The sequence below is a fragment of the Lynx rufus genome, unplaced genomic scaffold, assembly GCF_022079265.1.
Source record: "Lynx rufus isolate CCGP_SWC_20201006 ecotype Redwood Valley unplaced genomic scaffold, mLynRuf1.p SCAF_13, whole genome shotgun sequence".
Taxonomy (NCBI): domain Eukaryota; kingdom Metazoa; phylum Chordata; class Mammalia; order Carnivora; family Felidae; genus Lynx; species Lynx rufus.
In genome coordinates this window covers 3,470,812-3,495,179 of record NW_025814827.1, presented here as the reverse complement: position 1 = coordinate 3,495,179, position 24,368 = coordinate 3,470,812, and the positions used below count along the sequence as shown (strand labels likewise).

The 24,368-nt window shown below is 57.9% G+C and overlaps 1 protein-coding gene across 1 annotated transcript; it reads left to right on the top strand.

Moving 5' to 3' along the window:
* Positions 1-1,833: 1,833 nt before the first annotated feature.
* On the top strand, positions 1,834-23,474 carry LOXL1 (lysyl oxidase like 1). Its single transcript, XM_047074416.1, has 6 exons — positions 1,834-2,986; positions 17,031-17,139; positions 20,022-20,159; positions 20,638-20,794; positions 21,602-21,697; positions 23,355-23,474. The coding sequence occupies exons 1-6, from the start codon at positions 1,834-1,836 to the stop codon at positions 23,472-23,474; spliced, it is 1,773 nt and encodes a 590-aa protein (XP_046930372.1).
* Positions 23,475-24,368: the final 894 nt, after the last annotated feature.

The following is a 24,368-nucleotide window of genomic DNA, read 5'->3' as shown; positions in this document are numbered from 1 at the left end:
TCTCCTGGCTCTGCTGCCCTTCTGGCTGGCGGGAGGGCCCTACAGGACCCCAGGGATTCCAAGCAGTTGGGGCCAGCACTGCAGGGGGCAGGCAGGAGGCAGGAAAGGCTTAACCCTCCAGGTCCCGGCCCCCAGTGAGCCTGGCTCGGCATCGGCATCAGGCAAGGTCCTGTCTGGAGTATGAAACCTAACCCCACGCGGGGTTGCTGAGGGGCCCATGTCCATCGGTTGCTGGCTGGATTAGGAGGGTAAACAGATGCCAGAAGTCACCTGAATCAAGCCCCACTCTGAGGCACAGCACAATGGGTGAATGAATGCTGGGGGCCAGGGCTCCAGGGCCCCCCCAGGAATGTCTACACTGGCCATCTTCCCCCAGGGGGGGCTCCAGGAGTTTCCAAAGTAGAGGAGGATCTGCAGGGGCCAAGTTAAGGGCAAGTTCTTCCTAGGTGGTGTATAGGCACAGGAGGGAAATTTCTGCCCTTCAGTTCATGAGCAAAGTTGGAGAAGGCAGCCCAGAGGAGGCTTGCAGAGGGTGACTTCTTGGATGCTAAGACATTCAAACTTCTGGAACCTCCCAGCTCTGCTGTCCTCAGAGAGGACAGAGAAACTCCCAAAGCACTCTTGAGGACCATCTCGTCTCATTCTCCAGAGATCAGATGTGACAACTGGATCAGAATGGAGAAGAGAGAGGTTTGCCCAAGATGACCCAGCAACTTAATCACAGCAACGGGACCGGGCCTAGTTCCCCTGAATCCCTCTTTCTGCTTTTCTATGCTGACAGCACTTAAGGCCTCCTATCTCATGTCAAAGATAGCCCCTGGGTCTCGTTTTTAGCAACGTGCACACTCAGGTTATTGCCAGGCTATGTTGACTCAAAAGACACAGAACCGAAACTTCGAGTGAGGTGATGCGTGGGAAGCTGACCTCTCCCAGGATTTCACAAGTTCTGCTCACCACAAGGGCATGCCCCCATTCTATAGACTGGGCGAGTAAGGCCCAAGAAGGAAAAAGCTAAAGCTCCAGCCCCTTTGTACTCAGCCCAAGGAACTGAGGTGCACCTGGGGTCCAAAATTCAGCATCTCCCCAAATAGCCCACCAACAAGGAGGGGGTCTCTTAGCACTGACTTCGGAGGAGGGGAGCTCTGGAGGTCCTGGGGAGAGGCTGGAGTGGACAGGAGTCAGGGGCTCAAGCCCAAAGAGACCAGCGATGCTGGGTCCAAAGCAGGGAGAAATGGCCATAGCGGTAGAGACACCCCAGCCTTGCTCCGCCTGCCAGGGCCCCACTTACAGACACACACCCCCAGAGGCTCCTTTCTACTCCCTGCTCCATTCCCTTCCTCAGAGGCAGGTCTGTGGCTTGGCTAGGAGCTCCAGGGACTGAGGGAGCACAGCAGCTGTGGGACAGGCAACATAGCTAAAAGCCGGCGGGCCATAGGGCCCCGCGGAGGAGGCCCCAGCAGGCGGACCAGGCTGCCCGAAACCTCCCAACGCTCCCAGCCTGTTGCTTATTCATTCAGAGTGGGAAAGCGCCAGCCCAGCGGCCAGCCAGTACCGGGCTGGCCATGTAAGGCCCCCAGGCAGTCCTGCCTGTCCGGTGCCCTGCAGAGAGCCTCGTGCAGCCCTGGGCACCGCCCCTGCCCTGCCCTGACCCCTTGGCCTCGAAATGCTGTCATCGGAGGAGCCGTCCCGCTCGGGACAAGGCCAGGATGGACAAAGCTAGAGCTGGGGCAGGCAAGGAGCCGTCCTGTCCTCGAGGCCGTGGGAAGAGAAGCACGTACAGGAGTACACTCCTGAGAGCCTCTCGGTCCACCAGGCCTCTGCAGAGGGGCCACCATGGCTGTAGCCCGAGCATGCTGGCAGCTGGGGGCCCTGGTGTGGGGCGCCTGCCTCTGCGTCCTGGTGCACGGGCAGGAGGCGCGGCAGGGGCAGGGCTCGGACCCGGGGCGCTGGCGGCAGCTGATTCAGTGGGAGAACAACGGGCAGGTGTACAGCCTGCTCAACTCCGGCTCAGAGTACGTGCCGGCCGGGCCCCAGCGCACCGACAGTAGCTCCCGGGTGCTGCTAGCCGGCGCACCCCAGGCCCCGCAGCGGCGCAGCCAAGGAGGCCCCCGGCGTCGGCAAGCCCCGTCGCTGCCCCTGCCAGGGCGCGTCGGCTCGGACACCGTGCGCGGCCAGGCGCGGCACCCGTTCGGCTTCGGCCAGGTGCCCGACAACTGGCGCGAGGTGGCCGTCGGGGACAGCACTGGCATGGCCCGGGTCCGCACCTCCGTCTCCCAGCAACGACACGGGGGCTCCGCCTCCTCGGTCTCAGCCTCGGCCTTCGCCACCACCTACCGCCAGCCGCCCTCCTTCCCTCAGCAGTTCCCCTACCCGCAGGCGCCCTTCGTCAGCCAGTACGAGACCTACGACCCCGCGTCGCGGACCTACGACCAGGGCTACGTGTACTACCGCGGCGGCGGCGGCGGTGGCGCGGGGGCGGCGGCCGTGGCCTCGGCGGGGGTCATCTACCCCTTCCAGCCGCGGGCGCGCTACGAGGAGTACGGCGGAGGCGAGGAGCAGCCCGAGTACCCGCCGCAGGCCTTCTACCCGGCCCCCGAGAGGCCCTACGCGCCGCCCCCGCCGCCGCCGCCGCCGCCGCCGCCCGCCGACGGCCTGGATCGCCGCTACTCGCACAGCCTGTACCACGAGGGCACCGCCGGCTTCGAGCAGCCCTACCCCGACCCGGGCCCCGACGCGCCGCCCGCCGGCGGCGGCGCCTACGCCGCCGACCCCCGCCTCGGCTGGTACCCGCCCTACGCCAACGTGCCGCCCGAGGCCTACGTCCCGCCGCGGGCCGTGGAGCCGCAGCCCCCGTTCCGCGTGCTGGAGCCGCCCTACCTGCCGGTGCGCAGCTCCGACGCGCCCCCGCCCGGTGGGGAGCGCGGCGGCGCGCAGCAGGGCCGCCTCAGCGTGGGCAGCGTGTACCGGCCCAACCAGAACGGCCGCGGTGAGTACCGTTCCGCGCCCCGCCGCCCACCCTCCGGGGGCACGATCGGTCACGGTCATGGCCGGCGGAACTGTTCCATGGGCCTCCCCTGAGCTAAGAAAGGAATTCCACAGCCACCGTGCGTCTCACCTCCCAACCTTCCCCGGGTCCTCTCATCGTTAGTGGCAGCATTTGACCAGGGAGGCCTGGGCTCTGACCCTGGCTTGATGGGTAGGGGCTGGAGGCCAGGCTTTGGGAGGAGGCACCTTCCGGACCTGGTTTGGGTCATCTGGGGACAAAGGGAAGGAGCCCTTCTCCCTGGCCCTTCCTCATTTCAGTCAGGGCACCCTTGGAGATGCCCCTGGGCCAGCCACACAGGGTGAAGCAGGGAGCATCAACATCAGAAAACTTCGGGGTCAGCAGGGTCCTAGGGGATGCCCCTGGAGGTGTGGCAAGGTCCCAGGCACTAGCATCTGTGAGCTTGGCCTGGTTGAGCAGGAGGTTAGGGAGGAAGCCCTTCCCCTAGGCAAGAGTCCAGACTAGATGACAGGAGTTCCTTCAGAGGGACACAGCCAGGGCCAGACTAGAGAGGTAGTGAGGCATTGGCCTGGGTGCAAAATTTAAGGGGATGTCAAAAAACTCAGTAATCAAGAAAAGTAACATTTTAATGGCATTTTTAGATCAACAATAATGCAAACATTAAAAAAAACCTGTGATGAACAAAATATCCAGCCTTTAAGTAGAGTTAGTGGTGCCATGCCAAGCCCTATTGGAGCCTGAGGCAAACTGAAAGCTCAGAAATACTGATCCTGTCTTTATTTAAACTTTTGATATTTTGTTCATCACAGATGTTTTGGCACCAGCTTTGGTTTTTAAAAGTATTGCCTCAAATACTACTCATCTTGGTTCCTGAGTGTTTTGGCGCCCAGGCCAGTGTCTCACTCGTTTCGCTCAGCTCACTCTAGTCCTGGGCGTGGGGGAGAGTCCTGGGAGGGAGCTGCCGACAGGCCTCCCTTTTGGCATCTTTTGGGGGGAGAGGGGACGTGAAGACAGGACTTAGTCTAGGGAAGGCCCAAGCCATCTGTACGTGAGAACACAGCGAAGGGGCAGATTTCCTTCTTCAGATGGACAACTCCACACATGCTCTTAGCAGGCAGGCTGCTGTGGTGAGGGCCCACTTGTGGTCTGGCCAAGGTTAGCTGACTGTTGGCCCATCTTCTGCTGTCCTAGAATTCCCCCTTTCCGCCTCTGTAGCTGCCAGTCCAAAGTCAGCTTTGGTCAAGGTTTTCCATGCAGTCCCCTGTGTGTCCACATCGCAACCCTGGCCTGCCTCCTTGAGGCGGCAGTCAGTGCCCCGATTCTCTGCTCGGCGCTGAGGTCGCTGCGCGGGACTCACCAGGGGAGGGCTGAGCCCTGCAGGGCCCAGGGGCACAGGTACACCGCCCACCCCCCTCCGCCAGCCTTTGCTACTCTGGCTCTGTCAGCACTGGGACTGCTGTCTTGTCTCCAGCCACACTGACCTGGGTGAGAGGCTGCCTCTTGGGGGTGGGGGTAAGGTTTCTGTCTCCCTAGGGGCAGCTGGAGCCCAAGGCTAGGGGTGAGGAAGGTCCACACTGGTAGTGCCCACTCCTTCACATCCCTGGCATAGCACTCAAGTTGGGTGCTGAATCCCACTTCGAGAACCTGCAGGAGCTCAGGACAGGAGCTGGGGGCGGCGGGGGACTTCTGTGATGACGAACATCCTCCTGCCCAGCGTGGCCTCACACACAGCTGGTCCTCACCAGGACCGTCCTGCAGCAGGGTGCTTCATTGTTGTGCCTCATTTGCTCCTAGAGCTCCTTGGAGGAGAGGTCATCCCATCTAGAGGAAGCTAAGCTTTCACGGTGGCTCTTCTTAGCATACACAACCTCAGAGTGGGGCTCAGCCAGAAGTGCCCCACTTTCTGGGCAGGGGAGAAAACTGAGACCTCAGATGCCATACAACTGCTGGCAGAGTCAGGCCTGGGACTCCCATCTGTGCTCCAAGCCAGTGTGTTTTCTAGGGCCCCCTCTTTGGCCTGACAGTTCTTAAAGTTCAGAGGCCACCGGCCAGGGCAAGGCCAAGTCTGGACTGGGGGTGCTTGACGCTTATCAGGGCCTCTGGTCTTGCTCTTGAGCCCCACAGTTCATTTGGGGTTAAAGACATTTCCCCCTGAAGGTAGACTACCAGGCTCCCAGTGTGCTGGTATGCATCCAATCCAGGCCGTGCTCTGGGGGAGGCATAGCATAGGGGACACATCAGTGCTATGGTTGGGCAGGCATTAGAGGGATGAGCTAGGGGGGCCCACACAAGGGGCCTCCCCAGTCAGGGGCTAGGGGCTCAGAGAGGACTTCCCGGAGGAGGAGGTACCCATGCATTGCTGCAAGCGATGGCCATCAACATCCTCCAGGTGCTCCTTCCCCTAGTCATGGAGGGGATGGTGGGAGGGAGTTGGGGGGGAGGAGGGTACAGGCTAGTTTGGGGATCACTGAGAGGCCAAAGAGAGAACAGTACCTTCTCCCCGATCATTGGTTCCCCCTCCCCACCCTGCTAGGCCCAGACCATGGAAAATCCCAGTTAAGAGAAGGCCAAGCCTTGTGCTTGAGATCAGACCCCCAGGCCCGGTGTGGGAGTCCAGGGCAGATTCTCCGGGACTGACCTCATTCCTCCTGGCCACACACCCAGGGGTCTGAGGCTGGGTGCTGGCAGCCTGTGTGTGTGTGGGCGTGGATGTGTCCTCACAACACCAAACACATGTGCGCACCGCCCACGTCCCTCCATGTTTGGGCAGTTTCCAAGCGCCTGTCCAGAGCCCGGTTTATTCCTCTGGCGCCTTCACCCTCTTCCCTCCCACCCAGGGCTGGGGCTGCCCAGGCCTCCTGCAATCCCATTGTCTCTGACTCTGAAACTTGTAACTGGAGAGAAAACCAGGAAACAGAGGCCCAGAGAGGGTCACATACTTCGCCTGGCTCTCGGCAAATCCACGCAGAGGCCTGGAGGGTGACTGGTGGATTCCCAGGCCCAGCTGTGGCCCCTGCCTTTCCCTCCACCATGGCCAGGCCCTCCTCTCCCAGCCCCTTTTCTCTGCTCCTGCCTCCCCATAGCCTCAGCTTTTCTGAGCTGGTGGTCTTTGGGCTAAGCTGACTCCTGGTCCCAGAAAACCACAACTCTTCTCGCAGGGCTCCCCTTTCCAGTCCCGGCCTCATTCCCCGGCCCTGGCAACCCTGTGAAAGCAACATGGAGCCGCCTCCCTGGCCATTCTCCCGGGGCATCGCTGATGGCTGTGCCAGCCTTGCCTGGCGCCGTCCTCCGTCCCTGTCCTTGCATGGCCAATCAGAGCCCAGGAGGAAGCTGGGGCTGCTCTCAGCCTGTTCCTGGCCAGTCCCTCTACATGTGGGGCGGATAAATCCTTGCAGTGTTGACCATATTATTCTCCCGCTCGAGAGAGTTTTATAACTCCCGAAGGCCTTCAGGATAAAACTTAAATGCCTCAGCCTATTGCTCTGGAACCAGAGGCATCTCTTTCCTTTTCTCCTCCCTGTCTCACGCCCCCACAGTCCCATGGGAACTGGGCTGCTCCTCAACCTGGATGTTTCACCTCTCTGCACACCCAGGGATGTTCCTAGGGTACTCCCCTCTCCATCTAGCGTCCTGCACTCAGGAAGCCAGACGGGGCCCCTTAGTCCCTGAGAGCAGCCCCAATGCCTGGCCCAGCCCCTACCCCCTCCCACGCCCCCCAGGCCACCTCCCGATCTCCAGGTCACCTCCCTACTTCCACAGGGCTTGGAGTAAATGCAGGGAAGGACAGAAGCAGACCTCTACCCAGAAAGTGTCCAGAGTTCAGGCCCCAAGGCAGGGAAGATAGTAACAACCCAGCCATTTGCTCAAGGGTACCCGCTGAGTTGGGTGGCTTAAATGTGCAATTTCATTCATTCTCACAGCCTCCTGGAAAGGTAGAGGTTATGCTCCTCTGGCACAGATGAGAAAACTGAGACCTAGGGAGGTCTCACAGCTGTGCCGCTGAGCCAGAATTCAAACCGAGCCCGTCATCTCTGCCTTGCACGGAGATGACCCCAGGAGGACCCACACTCCACCTACGAGCGGGGGGTGGGGGTGGGGTGGGGGGCAGGGAGAGAGCCTGGGCCTCCTCCACCAGCTCTCTGGGCCTCAGTTCCTCCAACTGCAACCCGGGGACAGAGAATGGCACTAGCGTTTGTGGGCACTTAAACATCACCCTTCGTCATTCCCGCAGCAGCCCCACCAGCCAGCTACTGCTCTTTGCCCCGTCTCATAGATAAGGTGACAGGCTCATTTGCTAATTATCACACGACCTCTTAGTAGTGAAACCAGGATGGCGGTCCCATCCTGGGTTCTTAATGGCCATACGTAATTTTTTAAAATGTTATGTATTCTTGCTTATCCCGCACTCCTCATTTATCCACTCATTCATTTGGTACTTCAACAGAGATTTGACTGTCTGCTGTGTTCCAGGCACTGTGGTGACAGGGTGAGATGGGACAGTAGATCTGCAAGGCCCTGGACGCAAAGAGTCCCTTCTCGGCGTGGTGTCCACAAAGCCTTGCAATTCTCAGTGCAGATTCCAGGGCATTTATTTCACAAGCACTTCTGTCATGCTCATTAAGTGTCTTATACTCTTCCTGGAGCTTCAGGATTAGAGGCACTGAATCCTCAGGACAACCCTGGGTATCATTCATCCCCATTTTGTAGATGAGTAAACTGAGGCCCTCAAAGGTTAAGTGACTTGTCCAAGGTCACATCACTGGTGACCGGTAGAGCCGGAATCACGGCTCAGCCTCCCTTCTTCCTTCCCTGAGGTTGCTTTGGGTGCTCCTTCAGGAAGAAATGGAGCCTTCAGGCCGAGGAAGCTGTTGTAAAGGCTCAGGCGAGCTGTGGCAACAGAGGGGCCTGGGTCCTCTTCCTGCTCCCTGTTTGGCAGTTGAAGGTCACTAGTGTCGGAACAAACAAGTTGTGTCCCAGGCAGCCTCGGCTCAGGCAGACTTCCTGTCTCCTCTGTTATCATCCAGTCGTAAGGCCACATCCTTTCTCCCCTGCTCTCAAACCCTCCATCCCTGCAAAAAGAGACAGTTCCTATTCTAGAGCTTTATTTTTTTTTCAACGTTTTTTATTTATTTTGGGACAGAGAGAGACAGAGCATGAACGGGGGAGGGGCAGAGAGAGAGGAAGACACAGAATCGGAAACAGGCTCCAGGCTCCGAGCCATCAGCCCAGAGCCTGACGCGGGGCTCGAACTCACGGACCGCGAGATCGTGACCTGGCTGAAGTCGGACGCTTAACCGACTGCGCCACCCAGGCGCCCCTCGACAGTTCCTATTCTAAATAATAATAATAGCCGCTGATATTTCTTGAGCGCTGACTATGCCCCAGATACTATGCTAAGCATTTTGTTTCCTTTTTTTTTTTTTCTTTCTTTTTCATTTAATGCCCCCAGCAACCCTGTGAGGTAGAGAGTATTATCACCGCCATGGTGCAGACCAGGACTAGGCTAGAGAAGTTCACAGTCCCTCATCCAAGGACCCCAGCCGACTCTCTGGGAAGGGTACGGCTCCTTGTCCATTGTTTCTCTCAGGTCTACACCTCCTGGAAAGCCAAAATTTGGACGTCTGCCTCAAGTTCGCAGGCCCCACACAGCCTTCGAGCAGGGTGGGGCGTCATCAGAGCCTTACGGGCACCAGGCTGCGGCCACACTCGACCTGGGAGTTCTGGCCTCTTGTCCCCCCTCCTCCTTCTCCCCTAACCCCGGGGAGCCCCCATCTCAGTGTCCTCTCATCTCTGAAGGGGCCCCCCCACCCCCGCCAGCAGCCCCGGCCTGAGTCCACCCCACTCGTGTCCAAGCCGGGAACACATGGGAAACTCCCCAGGGCAGTGTTGGAATGGCAGGAGAGGAAGGGAGGGAGGAGGCGGGTGGGCCGCCCAGGCAGCCCACACCTGCTTCCAATTCCCGTGCCGGGCATTCCTGCGGAGCGGCAGTCGGCTCAGAGGCCGGAAGGAAAGGCTGGGTCTTGTCGCCTCCCCTGCTCTGACCTAACAGCCTCCTCGCCGCAGGCAGCCGGACCCAGAGGGCCTTTTTGTACGGATTCGGGATCACAGGGCTAGGGTTGGGTCCGGGTCCTCTCCCCCTTGCTGACGGGCACTCCGGAACTGGGCATTTTAGTGCCACCTAGAAATGAGGTGTCGGAACGCCAGAGCAGGAAGGGACTCGGGTGGGGAAGGCTTTGCCATCAGAGCCTCAGGAGACAACCCACCCTTCCTCCTGCTTGTAGACCAACTGGAACCATGAGTTTTCCAACCCCAAATCTGATCCTTTGTCAAAAGAAAGGACTTTTGGAGTCAGTCCCAGCCTTTGCTTGGTAATGAAGTCTGCTGGTGCAGGCAGATGCTGCCAGACCCTGCAGGTACTGAGGCATGTGCTCTCCAGGGCACACAGGTGCCAGGCCCCGAGCTGGGTACAGAGAAGTCAGGGGTGCGTCAGACCCAGCCCTGTCCCCTCCGAGATCTCGGCCCAGCAGCCAGAAACCAGGCTACGGGGTGCAGGGGCCCAAGCCCACCGCTAGCTCACCCGTGTCTGCAGCCCCCACCTGCCGTGCACCCACCCCCGGACCCACAGCTGGGTGGCAGGTTTCTCATGAGGAAACTCATCCATTCGAGAAATATTTATGGGTTGTCTTACTGCATGCTGGGCACGGTCTAGAGCCGGGTCTTCATTAGTGAAATGAAAGAGACAAAACCATTGCCTTTGTGGACATTATATTTTCATGCATAAACATAATAAATAGGTAAACAATAGAATGTGGTGAGCACTGATAAGATCTGGAGGGGGAGGGGGGATGAGCAGGTTGCTGGTTAAGGTCGGCCTCAGGAAGGTGACTTTGGAGCAGAGACTTGAAAGAGGCGAATGAATGAAACACGCAGCAATCAGGAAGAGCGTTCCAGTAGAAGAAACAGCCAGTACAAAGGCCCTGAGGCAGGAATTCCTGGGGTGGGGGTAGGGGGGTTCAAGTGTGTTCCCGGTTTGCTCACAGCAGAGTAGCCCAGGAGTTAGGGGCGTGATAGGAGGCAGGTCCGAGAGGTAGCAGGACCCTGGAAGACACTGTGAGGACTTGGGCTTTTACTCTCTATCCGCTGGAGAGCTACTGCAGGCTTTGAGCTGATCAGTGACATTTAAACAAGGTCTCTGACCACTAGGCGGGGATGGGCAGTGGGGAGGCCGGCAAGAGGCTGACAGGAGGCTGGTATAGAGATCCGAGGCGGAGGTGACAGCGGCAGGCAGGGCGGGAACGATGGGGGGGGGCGGGTAGTCAGATTCGGGATCTATTTTGGAGAGGGAGCTGATGGGGTTTCCTGATGGGCCGGATGTGGGGTGTAAGAGAAAGACAGGGGCCAGGCGTAAGACAAAGGCATGTAGCCTGCACAGCAAGGTCGCAGCTGCCATACGCTGAGATGCGAAGGCGGTGGCTGAGCAGGTTTTGTAAGAACGACGAAAGTTCAAGTCCCTGTGAAGGGTCTGAGGGGCAGGGAGGGGCCCAGGGGACAGAAGCACCCACAAAGACTTCTGGAGGTAGGGACAGGGGGCACCCCGCCGACCTGCAGGGGAAGGGAGCGCAGCAGGGGCGGAGGCTGTGTTCACACGGAGTAGAGTGTGAGGGGGTGAGGCGTGAGGCGTGCAGGGAGGCAGCAGAGGGAAAGGCGGCTGACCTCCCCAAAGGTGAATGTCCGCCTCCCGCCAGCTCAGCCCCAGCCCGTTCCCATTGTCACGCATCTGAACGCACAGCCCCAGATCCCCTCCTCGGAGTTGGGCCCTGCGGCAGGGAGGAGTGAGGACTGTCTCTCCCAGTCGAGTGGGGGGCAGCAGACGTGAGCTGGCAGAGCGGTGGTCAGGACTGACAAGGTAGGCTTTGGGGCCTGAGGACTGTGTGCCCCTGCAAGGCTCTGGGTGCGTGTATAAGCCCGGAATTCCAAGACGAGACACCGTGGTGTCAGAGGCCAGGGGCAGAGGAGGTCAGGTTTGCTAGCGAGTTGCCTCCTGACCCTGCGGGCTATGAGATCTGAAAGGCCGGGTGAAGGCCAGACCACAAAAGGCCTCAGCTGCCACCCTGAGAAGTCTGGGCTTGATTCTGTAGGCAGTGGGGACCCACTGCAGGCTCTGGGCCTGGCTTTATGGCTCTCATGGCTCCTTCTCCCCGGCCGGGATCGCCCCTTCATGGTAGGCTGTGGCGAACCCCACAGCCACCTCGCCGACCTGCTCGCCACACGGGGGTGGCACCACCGGACCAACCCTGACAATTTAATGTCCTGATTGTCGGATGATGATTTCACAGGGCTGGGAGCTGCCCGCCTCCACCCCGGAGGGCCTGTCAGCTCATCTCTGTGTGAGCTTGCTGCTTTCCCTACCTAAGGGCTCCTCTGGAGTCTGGCTGCTGAGCCAAAACATCCTGCTGCACACATATTTCACAACCCACTGACCGGTTCCTGCTGGACATTGTTTATCCTCCAGCCCCAGGCTCAAGAGATTAGGGCTATTTTGCATTCCACTTTCCTTCATCTGCTTCTTGTGAGCAGGAGGCCTGGGGAGGAAAGAGTTCAAAGGAGCTGAGGTTTATGGAACCCACAGAAAGGGGCAAGCCAAGAGGGAAACAGGTGAGGTGTGGGCAAGGGACAGGAATGTAACCACAGGCCCTCTGCACTGGGCAGCCTCCAGGAACCGCTGAGCAGGAGGGAACAGATTTCTCATGAAGCAGGAAGGATTTAGGTCAGACAGTGGGAGAATTTCCTGGCTGCTGAAGTATCGTCTGTAGAGGTTGTGAGAGGTCTTGGGCTCTTGCCCGAGGCTGGGGAATAGACCAAAGAGCTCCTGAAAAGTCTTTTAATCTCCAAGTGTTTTGGGAGCCATCAAACTGCTCATGGGCAGGTTAGGCTAGTGTGTCCATGGTCCAGATGGGGAAACTGAGCCTAAGGAAAGGGAAGGGACTGTACAATGGGGGATTGGATGGGACGGCAAACTTGCCTTCCGATGTCTTTCCAGAGAAGGTCCCAGCCAAGTCCTGCCAGGGAAGAGGGAGACAGGCCTCAGCTTCCCCCAGGCTGGCATGTAGGTCAGCTTGGGGTGGGGAGCGTGGCCGACTGTCCAGAGCACCTTGTGAAGGGGCCCTGGATGCCCACTCAGAAGAAGCTCCAGGGACGGAGCAGGAATGCAGAAGATCCTTATCCTCGGTTCTGTGTCTTCCCTGCCGTGGAGGGTCTGACGGGGTCCCCTCCAAGGCTGCCTGCAGCATGGCCTTGGGACCTGATTCACCTATGCCCAGCCCCTCCCCGGCCGAGCAGCAGCCCGGCTTCAGCTACCCCAAGGGCCTTTACTGCCCTCTGACTCAGTGTCCCTCTAACCCTGGCCCAGACCCTGGTGCAGCCTGAATCCCTATGTGCCCAACCCCCACAGTCAGCACATTGCTTCTGGGGAAGGGTGCCCAGGACTGGCCCAGAGCTCCAACAGGCCTTGAGTAGGATGGAGAATGATCAGAGCTGGATAAATGGAGGCAATGAGGCCTGGAGAGGACCCAGTCCTGCCTCGGGTCACGCAGAAAGCCTGTGACAGAATAGGGTAAGAGGCCAAGCTCCTGTCTGCCTCCTGGGAGCAGAAGGCAGGATGCTGTTGGTGACCAGGGACTCCTTGGGTAGCCTGGGCAGACTGTACAGCCACACTTTCCATGGTTGGCCCCATCTTGGGTGTCCAACCCAGAAGACTGGCCATATTGGCCACGGAGGGTGCACACTGTGGAGTCCTATTTAGCAATGACAAATAATGAGCTAGGTAGATCTTAAAAGTTTATACATTGACTGAAAAATCAAGAAACAGGATGAGACTGTGAAACAATATCATTTATGTACTTTAAGGATACATACCCACCCCCAACACGGTGCAGATTTTATACAGAGACACAGATGTTCAGGGACATATCTGAAGGTCAGGGGTGATGATGAAGGTTAAAAAGAAATGTTATTCTGGGGCACCTGAGTGGCTCAGTCAGTTAAGCATCCAACTTAACTGACTGATCATGAGGTCATGATCTCACAGCTTATGAGTTTGAGCCCCACCTGGGGCCCTGTGCTGACAGCTCTGAGCCTGGAGCCTGCTTCGGATTGTGTCTCCCTCTCTACTCCTCCCCCACTTGTGCTCTGTCTCTCTCTCTCTCAAAAATAAATAAACACTAAAAAAATGTTATTCCAAAAGGGGGAGCCTTGTGTAGACCAGTGATAATGGTTTGTTTGCTCCGAAATGAGAATTATGCTTAATTCAGTCTCTGCATTTAAAGAAATGGGGGTGTCTGGGAGAAGTTCCCACTGGAACCCACTCTATAGAATCTCCAGTGCTGGGTCCAAGGGTTGCATGATTCCATATATTCTGGATAAAAGGTTCCAGGCCCTCCTCAAAATTGTATCTCCACGACTGAGGGTTCTCCTGCCTTCCGAGTAAGCCTTACCCTCTCTCTAGAGACTTCCTTTTAAAACGCACACTTTTGGGGATGGGGGATAAGCACATGGTCCAGTTATAACTGTCTTTCACTCCACATTGGCCACCCTGCCTGGAGGGCCTGGTTGTACCCCATAAGCCAGAAAGGGCAGACCAGTCCCCTATTCCTGCACCCGCGAGCCCCCGCTTAAGCCTTCCCTCGCCCCCTTGTGACAACACATGGGCTGCCCCCCAAGTCCCGGCCCTTGGGGGCTGAGATCTCAAGCCTACAGGTCCCACTGCTGATGGAATGCCTCCTGGGAGAGCAGGAGGAGAAGGAGGCATTGTTCCTTCCTAGAGAAACATGCCAGCTGAGGGAAGGGCCTGGGGTTCCCAGGGGATCCCCTCCTCTGAAAGGCATAGGGGGACCAAGCCTGAGCTCCCAAGGCTACTTTATTTTCCAGCAGCTTCCCCCAGTGTGACAGAGGTGGAGTATGGCGAGGGGAAGCCAGTTAGGGGAGTCACAGGACCCCTGTGATGATCAGAGATACAGAACAAAGAAGATAAAATAATAGGAGTGATTCCATTTAAGTTCTAGAAAAGGCATAACTGTCTAAGGTGATTGAAAAGCAGATCAATGGTTACTTGGGGTGGTTGGGGGAGGAAAGAACTTACTGGGAAAGGCAGGACAGAACTTTCAGGGATGATGGAAACAATAATTAGCTTGATGGTCGTGGTAGTCACGCTGTGTATACCATTTGTCAAAACTTACCAAACTGTGTATCTTAAATCTGCATTTGACTGTGTATAGATTATACTTCAAAAAAGTTCGTTTGTATAAAAACAGTGATAAGTAGAGTCCTAGGAGGGGGTGGGGACCTCCTCCTAGGGCTGCTGCAACTCACTGTGCCACCATGGGCAAATTCATTGCCCTCTCTGAGCCTTGGTTCCCTCCAGCACCTCCATGTGCCCTGGTGCCTTGCAAGGAACAGGGTAAAATATGAAGTGTTAAGCCACTAATCACTAAAGAAACTTGCCTGACAGAGGCCAATGGGACGGGGCAGTTAGTCAGCCCCAAAGCATGGTGGGTTGCCTGCTTAGGGGGTGAGTGGTACCCAGTGCAGAATCTGGAGGGAAGTAGACACAGGTAAATACGATGACATCTAATTATAGATCAATACAGATCCAGCAGGGAGACAGGAGAAGTATGTGAGCCTGGAATGTCACTGCCAGTCAAGGGAGACTTCTTGGTGCAGAAGGCACCCGTGTGAATCTGAGATTCCCCAACAGTAAGAGGAAGATGGTCACCTGTGGCCAGGGCCAGGGCTCAGATTGTGACCAGCAGCTCTGAGCTGTCTGTCCTTAGTCTTCCTCCGGAATCCCCACATGTAGATGCTACAGGTGCCCCTCCCCCCATGGCTTTGAAGTTTACAAAAAAAAAAAAAAAAAAAAAAAGCACCTCCACCCACTCAGTTATAACCAGCAAGGATTAATGATGTCAAAGCAATTCCCTAAAAATGGTTGTGAGTACAGAGTTTTTAGTCCATAATCTTGAGGTTCCGAGTTGTTGATAGGTGTCAGACCTCAGTGTGTGGCCAAAATTAGGGCTCAGTATAGGAGCAGGGTCGGGGCTCAGTCACAGGCCAGGAGTGGCACCAGCCCTCGCTGGCCCTGAGTACTTCTGGCCTCTTCCGTAGCTGGCTTTTCTAACTTCCCTGGACTGCACAGCCACTCCATGGAGTGGCCTAGAGAGGAAGGGTCGGGCCAGAAAAGCTTTGAGGAGCCATCTGTGCATTGTTTATTGAAACCGGGCCTGGGGTGGGGGAGGCAGGCCGTCTGGCGCCAAATACTGGATCTCGTGAGGCTTCAGGCCCAGCTAACCCACCCCCACATGTTGCTATGGGAAAGGCACTTTGATGATGGGGAGAGGGATGTCCCGTCTTCCTCACCTCCCCCGCCCCCCCCCCCCACCCCACCAGAGGCTTCCGGGGACCAGAGCGCGAGAACCAGCTTGGCACCGAGGTGGGCCCTCGCTTTGAGGGCCCTAGGATCCCTTGGGAAATGACTGCAGGCATTCCTGGAGCTTGAGTAATGGGACCTAGGCTGGCCAAGACGGCCCCCCTCAGCCAGGAGCCACCTCATCCTCACCCACCCTTGTGCTCCAAGCTTCCTCTCCATTCCGAGTAGGTGAGATCACGCTGGCTGCCTGGACCAGGCTCCCGCATGAGGCCCAGGCCCAGGGTGAGCGGGGCTGGGGTCTGGAGCCCAAGGGAAGTGTGTGTGTGAGGGTCTGCCTCACCTTCGGGACCTGGAACCTGACAAGAGGGTTTTGGCAGCAAGAAGAGGGGCCGGAATCCGGTCTGTGTGACTCAAGTCCCCGTACCTTACTTGTCCCCCAAGAGCAGAGAGCTTGAAAGAAACTAAGCAACCTGTAGGCTCATGTCATTGCTTATCTGCCAGAATCCCCGAAGCCTGAGGGTGAGGGGACAAAGAGCCCCCGGCTCGCAAACCCTGAAGTCAGTGGCCAAGCTGGGATGGAGCTGAAGGCTCTGGAGTGCCCCCTGCCCACCTCCTACCCCGCCCTGCCCCCACCACTCCCGCAGGCCCGGCACCAGATCAGATCTTTCCTTCTTTATTCCAGTGCGGAGATGGTCTAGACACCTGAGTTTGGTTTCTGCTAATTCCTAATTACGCTCCCTGGGACCAAGTTGTGCACAGAGGTGGGGGAGGTGCAGGGTGGACAGATCCCTGGCTGTAGCATGTCCCAGGGTACAAGTGATCACAGGAGCTGAGCAGACTCCCGACTTCCCTGGGTCCTGCAGGGGAGGAAGCCGGGCCCCTCAGGTTGCAGGCCAGAAGCTGCAGACAGGGGAGGGTGCGGTCAGGTCTGGGGGCCGATGGCAGGAAGAAAGGAATCCTGAAGAAGGTCGGGCTGGGCGCCCAGTCCGAGAATCCTGCCCTGTCAGCAGCCTGCTCTGGGGATGTGTTTTCCCACTAGCCCTTCCCTTCCTGTCCACCCCACTTGTGCCAACCAGCACTTACCTGGCCCTGCCCATGAGCTCTCTGGGACCCACCAGGGCTCTCCTGGTGGTTCAAGAAGAAAGCTGTCTGCAGACGGGGGCTGGGGTCTGGAGGCCTGGGGAACAAGGACAGGGAGGCAGTGTCCGGAAATTGCTTGCTTCAACTTAGTCCTGCCTCCAGGCCCTTGTTCGTGCTGGTCGCCCTGCCAAGAATACCCTTTCCTCTTCTCTAGCTCACCAAACCTTATCCTGCCTCCCAGACCTCGCTCACGTCCCAGCTCTTCCAGGGGGCGCTCAGAGGCTCCCACAGCATGGAGGTCCCCCACCTCTCTGGCCCACACCTGAGCCCAGGGGAAACAGTTCCAGTCACACCCCTGGCTCAGGTTGGGAGGCTTCCTGGAGGAGGTGACAGCCTGTGCAGAGGAAGGAGAACAGCAAAGGGTGCTTGGGGCTGGGGAGGTCTCTGGGCTTTAGCCGTGGCCAGCCTGACACCCCTCGATGCCAACTCTTTCCCCCACCTCCATCTACCCCACTCCATCCCCAGGTCTCCCTGACTTGGTCCCGGACCCCAACTACGTGCAAGCATCCACTTATGTCCAGAGAGCCCACCTGTACTCTCTGCGCTGTGCTGCGGAGGAGAAGTGTCTGGCCAGGTAAGGAGGTGACGATGAAGCATGGAATGTCCGGACAGGCTCTGGGACTCACCCTGAGCCTGTGCTCATGCCAGCCAGGCTGCCTACAGTCTGAATGACCCTGGCCAAGCCTCTGAGCCTCTCAGGACCCTGACCTCTTCATCTGTGAGCCTTGCCTGCCCGCAGGGAGTCAGGAAGAGAAGGGAACAAGTGAGCATTTCTGTATAGGTCACTATACAAGGAACTTTACTGGGGCATTTAATCTTCACTCCAGCCCTGAAAGTATGAAGTCGCCCCAGGCGACTGGGGAGCAAAGAGGAACTAAAACTTTTCCGATCTGAGCTGCCTCACGAGAAGGTGCTCCCACAAGGACCCAGGGAAGTCCAATGGGGGAACGAGCCTTCAGGATAGAGGGCAGGAGTACAGAGCCCTCTCCAAGGAGGACAGGTGTGGCTCTCCAGCAGGGGCAGTGGGCGCGGGTGACAAAGGGGCCCCAGTTATGCGTGGCAGTAGAGAGACCGGGAAAGGAGACCAGTTTGCAAGAACCGGAAGGTGAGCACAGCCAACTCTCCATTATTCCTGGGCGTCTCTGCCTCCTGCAGCCCTTGCTTCTGAGTTTATTAACGGCGAATATTCTGTTCAAATACATACGCTTTGGGGACATCTCCCTGTGCTAAAAGAATCTGTTAGAGATTACATTGTCCTGACTCGTTTGTTGACATCTCTCTATGTTGAGAACATCTATTTTTCTTAATTACTTGCTGCCTCCCCCCCCCCTTTGGAGTCTTTATTTACTTTCACTTTTCAGTATCTGGGAAGCCCTTTGGAATTTCCACATTTTCCCACTTACGGACTTGCTAGTGCACTGCCACTCAGTAGCTGACCACAAGGCCTTATCTGTCTGTCACGGGATAAGACGCTTACACCAGATTGTAACTTCACCCACCGCTTCCTAGGTCCAGAATGTCTTGCCCTTGATCGTGGGTGACCAAAAGCACGGAAAACGAGACTGCGGATAAGGAGGTCCACTGTACCACTCAGCTGGCCTGCCCAGTCAGGTCTGGTCTCCCCTCAGTTGTCCCTGGGAAGGGAGCATAATGATCGTGTTCCTGCTGTCACCAGTCCCTCCAGCAGCGAGCACCTGACAGCCTGCAAGGCAGTCCACTGAAGCTGAGTTTTGAGGAGTTTGAGTCAAAGCTAAATTATCATCCCATCTTCATGAAGCACCGTGTGGGCCCAGACCCGAGCTCCCAGATGGGCTGGGGAAGAGGCAGCCCGGCCCCCTGTCCTGGGCCACTGGAGAGCGGCCCCTCAGCCGCCCCGATGACAGGACCCAGTCACAGAGAGTGGGAGGAGAGCTGGCATGAGTGGCTCACGGTCAGAGGAGGAGAAAATGGTCAGAGGAGGAAAGGACAGCAAGGGCCGAGGCGGCAGAGGAAGCTGGGCGCGGGGCACAAAGCTAGAAGAGCCAGCGGAACTGAGGCCTGGGATGGTGGGGCTCTCCGGGATCACGGGCGGGCAGTGTGGGCTGCAGGCAGGGCCCAGACCAGGGAGGGGACGTGCTCCAAGTCTCACCGCGAGTTTGTGGCCAAGCCGGGCCTAGAACCTAGACCCTGATGGGTTCCCACGGTGTGCCGGGCTGAACAGAAGGGCAGGATTTAACTGAACAGAGGGAAGGAGGATGTTTTGTTCCAACCCAGACACAGACAGATTCCAAGCCTCCCCCAGACAAGGCCAAGGGCCTTACGTCCTGGCAGACAGGAGCCTGCACCGCCTGTTGTGCAGACATCCTCTCAGAGAGAGCTGATCCCCACAACTGGCCACCTCCTGCCTCTGGCTTTAGGACCCAGACCTTAATGAGTGCCAGGGGAGTGCCCCTGAGGCCGGCCTGGACGATTATCAGCAGTACTCTGACGAAGGGGGGGAGCTCCAGTCAGCCCTTCTGCACGTGTGTCTCTGTCTGCCTCCCTCCCCTCGCTGCTGTCCCTCACGCCTCTCCTCCCCCTCCCTTTCTCTTTTCACAAAGCCCATGTCAGCTGGGAATTGGGGGTCAGCAAGCAAATTGTGAGCAGGCAGACTGCCTCAGACCTGTGCTCCCCAAACAGAAAAGGGCAGATCGTTGTTCCAGAAGCCACACCGTCAGGGAAAGGACCTAGTCACACCGACCTAGCTCAGAGGAGCATGTGGCATCAGGCTGTGCCATAGGCAGTGCTGTTAGAGCTGTGATCACAGGCCATCAAGGGTCTTCTTGGTGGGGCAATCAAGGCAGACTTCCTGGAGGAGGGAGCCTGTGTCATGCTTAGGAGGCTGGGTGAGTTCTGGGTCTGACGAACAGCACGGGCAAAAGTATAGATTAGCATGAGTGAAGTGCGTTTTTGAGAAACAGTGTCTGAAGCTGGAACCCAGGATGTGTGGGGGAGCAGCAGGGCAGACAGGAACGGGAAAGTGAAGAGACTCTGACATGGAAGAGCCCGAGCCTGTGTCTTAGTCCTGCACCTGAGACATGGCGTACTTTGGTCAGCAACCGGGGCCCCATCCAGAGGAGGGACCACTTATCAGAATCTCCTGGATGGGGCCATTCTTAAAAAGCCCTCCAGAGATATCGATAGGTCCCCCCGCCCCCAGAGGCTGTCCCCCACCGAGAGTCACCTGCAGATGAGATTGTCATCGCCAGACCAGACGCTGCTTTAGAAAGACTCCGCTGGCAGCTGCCGGCCACAGGGTGGAAGCCGCAAAGGAGGGTACAGCCAAGCCCGTGTGGTCAGGAGAGACGGGGAGAGACCTGAGCCCCAGCCTCAGTACAGGGAGTCAGTTGTGAGGACGGTCAGGGACGGGTCAGCTGGCTCTGGGCGTTGGTGACACGGCACCCAGCCCCACCCCGGTCCCCCACCCTGTCCCTGCAGCACGGCCTACACTCCCGAGGCCACTGACTACGACGTGCGGGTGCTACTCCGCTTCCCCCAGCGAGTGAAGAACCAGGGCGCCGCGGACTTCCTCCCGCACCGGCCACGGCACGCCTGGGAGTGGCACAGCTGTCACCAGTGAGTGGGGCCCTCTTCTCCCCCATGGGTGCCCGGGGAGGGGCAGGGGCTGGTGGGAGGGCCCGGGTGGGGCCCCTCCTCTCCCCCCCCCCCACCGCATATGTGCTCAGGGAGGGGCAGGCGCTCCCGGGAGACATTTGCTGCCATGGATGCACCACTGGGGCAAGAGTTCCTTAGCAAAAGCTAGACTGCAGGAGGGGGACCTAGGAGGATCCGTCTTAGGGGACAGAAATGTCTAGAGTACGGGGAATTGCCCGAGGGAGGCTGGTACAGGTGGGAGCCCAAGAAGGACGCGAGGAATCCTGAGGGGGTGCCCTCCCAGGGGACCTGGCCAGGTGGGGAGGCCCAGAGACACTGCCCTGAGAGACACGGGGAACCAAGGAGCCCCAGGAGCCCAGACTGGTCAGGAGGCGGTGTCACAGGAAGCCCAGGGGTGACTAGGCCCCCTTCTTTCCCTCCTCTTGTCCTCTGCCCCCAGACATTACCACAGCATGGATGAGTTCAGCCACTACGACCTGCTGGATGCGGCCACAGGCAAGAAGGTAGCCGAGGGCCACAAGGCCAGCTTCTGCCTGGAGGACAGCACCTGTGACTTCGGCAACCTCAAGCGCTACGCATGCACCTCTCACACGCAGGTCCGGCCAGGCGAGGGCACCGCGGTGGGGACACGGGAGCAAGGGGGTGAAGCCTGCCCAGGGGAGTGGGGCCAGGGGGGACCAGGGAGCAGAGAGCAATGTCCAGCTGGGCCAGGTTGAAGATGGGTCAGCGCCAAGGCTCCACTCAGCTCCGTCAGCGCAAGGGTCTTCTCACGGGTCATCAGGCCACCACAGGGCCCTGTGGGGGCCGCCCACCCCCCTCCCCTGCCTGGGCTCCTCCCTGCGTTGCCTCCCAGGTGTGCTGCCCAAGGAGAGAAAGGAACATTGCAGCGAAGCGTAGATGGCGTGGTGTTCCATTGCCTGGTCGTCCACCCAAATCCACCTTTCTATCAGTCTGTCCAAACATCCACCGAGTGTCTATCTGTCCTGCCCCTCTGTCTCTTCATCCAGTCCTCCATCCATCTCTCCAGCCATCCCCCTCCTTCAGTCCCTCCCACCTGGCTATTATACCTCCCTGTTGTCTCTCTGGTCCATCCACCCACTGGCTTCAGAAGGGACACACCCTGGGGCACCTGGGTGGTTAGGTCGGTTGAGCGTCTGACTCTTGATTTCAACACATGTCATGATCTCACGGTTCTTGGGTTTGAGCCCCGCACCCGGCTCTGGGACTCTCTCTTTCCCTCTCTCCCTCTCTCTCAAAAATAAAGAAATAAACTTTAAAAAAATTTAAAAAAAGAAGGGACACACCCACTCTGAACAGCTACCCCGGGCCAGAGGAAGGTGGGGCCAGACTGCTGGAAAGGCACAGGGTGGCACCCCAGCCTTGATCCTGTCCCCTCTTCCCAGGGCCTGAGCCCCGGCTGCTATGACACTTACAACGCGGACATCGATTGCCAGTGGATTGACATAACTGATGTGCAGCCCGGGAACTATGTCCTCAAGGTGGGCCTCCTGGTCTGGGCCACTCCCCCTACTATTGCTTGTGCTCAGTGCCCCTGCCTCTGGGATATGCTTTAGCCACTGCGGCACCCCCTCCTCCCCCAGCTGCTGAGGTGGCATCCTGGACATCAACCTGGAGTGGGGGTCTCCTCTTCCCCCTGGAGGCTCTTAGCCTCAGGCCGACAGAGCCTCTCTTTCCATAGAGACACCAAGGCACCTTCGGCCCAGGTGCGGTGATGCTACAGGAGGCAGTGACACTGTCTTCCCTAAGCGACAGAGGATTTGAAGTGCGGTGCACCCCCCTGTCTGCAGACAGGGCAGGCTTTGTGCCATCTGGAAGGGGACCCTGCCATTCTCTGAAGAGACCCTCCACTCCTCACAGTGACCCCTGCAAAGCCCAGGGCTCCTGTGACCAAGAGTCCCTTCTGGCCTGAACCCCTCCTGCAATGAATGCTACTCCAGAGCCACTTCCCTGGGGGTGGGGTGAGAGGGGGTAGAAAAGCATGTTAAGGACACACAGCCCCATGTGGTACATCCATGCAGGCTGTGCTGGGGCCGGGGCATCGCGGTCTCACCTGGGGAAGTCAAAGGTCAGCCTCCTCTGTGAAGGTGCAAAGCAAAGGTGGGGAACCATTCCACCAGGGCCCCTGGACCCGCAGCTCCACACCCCAGAGCAGCAAAGACAGAGCTGTGAGCAGTGACGATGGGCTTGGGAGGTGCTCTAACCTGCATGAACACAGCCTGCCGGGAAAGCTGCATTCAGAACACAGCAACCCGGAAGCCACTGGTTACAGTCCGGTCCCAAGCACCTCCCAGCAGGCTCAGAGGCCCCTCTGCTCAACTCACCCAGGGGCCAGGGTTCTTCTCCTTCCCTTGGTTCATCCACTCACCAGACATGTACGAAGGACCCTCTGAGTTCCAGGCACTAGGGACTGGAACCGCATAAGTAATGCACAATTCCTGCCCTTGGGGAGTGTAAAGGATTTAAAAGTAACATGTTCTTCCATGTTCTGCAAATATTAGTCTGGGTGTAGCCTACCCCAGTGAAGCGCCCCCTCCCCAGTTAATCCGACATTTAGAAAGCTTCCTATGTCCCAGTGGTTCTTCAGACAAAAGGCACGGGTGGGCCATCATCTCACTGAGCGTCAGGTTCTCCAGCTCCAGGGCGGGAGATGCCACCTGGCAGCAGACAACCCTTCCATCGGTCATGTAGACAGGCATGGGTGGTAACAGGGTGCCAGCCTCAGACTCAGGAGACCAGCCTTGGTATCCCTGCCCAGCCCCTGCCCCCCATTCACTGCTGTGTTCCCTGGGGCAGTGACTCAACCTCTCTGACCCTGAGTGCCCAGTGGAGGGCCCACCTGGCCCAGGCTCTGGCTCCGGGGAAGCTTCCCACATTCCTATAAGGGTGATCTGGCGATGTTTTCTTTGACCACGAGCTGTCTCTTCTTTCCTCTCTCTCTTTCCATGTCTCTCCACCAGTGTGGCTCTGTCTCCGTATCTCTTGGTCTTGAGGGGTCTTCCTCCATCGTCCTATATCCTTCTGCCGTCTGTCTCCTCCACGTCTGTCTGTCTGCGTCTCCGGGGCCTTCCCTAATGACCAGGTGAAATGCAGCCCCCTGACCAGGTCCCTTTGCCCTCTGCTCCCCTTCTTCTTCAGGTTCACGTGAACCCAAAGTATATTGTTTTGGAGTCTGACTTCACCAACAATGTGGTGAGATGCAACATTCACTATACAGGTCGCTATGTTTCTACAACAAACTGCAAGATTGTCCAGTAAGTGCACACCCACCACCCTCCCCTCCCCAGCCCCTTTTCTACCCTTGAGGTCGGGGGCGGGGCGGGGGGGGTGGCCAGGGAGCGGCAGGCAGGGCTGCATGAAATACACAAGATACCTTGTGCTTTGAGTCACCTTCCTAGCCAAACCCATCTGCGGCTGGGCCCAGCCCACAGGCTAAGCAGGAGGAGCCTCGTCCATGCCAGCCCCAGGCTGAGTGCTCGCGGTGGAAGCCGGGCCCTGGCGTGCTGATCTGGGGCCAGATTGTGTGACTCCAGGTGGGAACCAGCAGGAGGCAGCATAATTGGGTGGAAGTCTGCAGTCCTGCCTCTGAGGCTTCCTCGCTCTGTGACCATTGGGCAGGTCGCCTCACCTCTCCGAACTACTTTTCGCAACTACAAAATACGCCCTTCCCCTGTAGGCTTGTGAGACTGAAAGATTGAAAGGCCTGATGTCTGCGGGTTGGAGAATCCTTCATAACGGTGCTCAGTGAATCGTTGGTGGCCTTATCAAGTGGATTGAGTTAAACAGCCCCGAGTTAGAACTGATACTGGCTGGAATGAGCTTTCATCCACGCCTGGGCCCAGTCGTAGGGGAAGCTGATGCACTCTGGCCCAAGCCTTTGGCGGGGTCCTCAGTTGCCACTTTGCCGAGGGACCCTCTGCTTACAAACTCACAAAGAAACCCCACCCCACCCATGTGAATTTAAAATGATCAGACCACAGCAACTCTTTTCCACTTAAAAACAAACCAACAAAAAGCCCAGGAGTTGCTTTAGTCCATCAGCTGGGTGACAAATGGCAGAGATTCCAAGGCCCAGAGAGTCAGCATATGCTTATCAATGATTCACAGGTATGAAGTTTAGCCTGTGGCCAGGCTCAAGGCTCAGTGTGTGAC

Coding starts and splice junctions, on each gene's coding strand:
- LOXL1 (XM_047074416.1), top strand. CDS start 1,834: ATGGCTGTAGCCCGAGCATGCTGGCAGCTGGGGGCCCTGGTGTGGGGC. Junction 2,987..17,030: donor GCCCAACCAGAACGGCCGCG/GTGAGTACCGTT, acceptor CTCCATCCCCAG/GTCTCCCTGACTTGGTCCCG. Junction 20,795..21,601: donor CATGCACCTCTCACACGCAG/GTCCGGCCAGGC, acceptor CCCTCTTCCCAG/GGCCTGAGCCCCGGCTGCTA.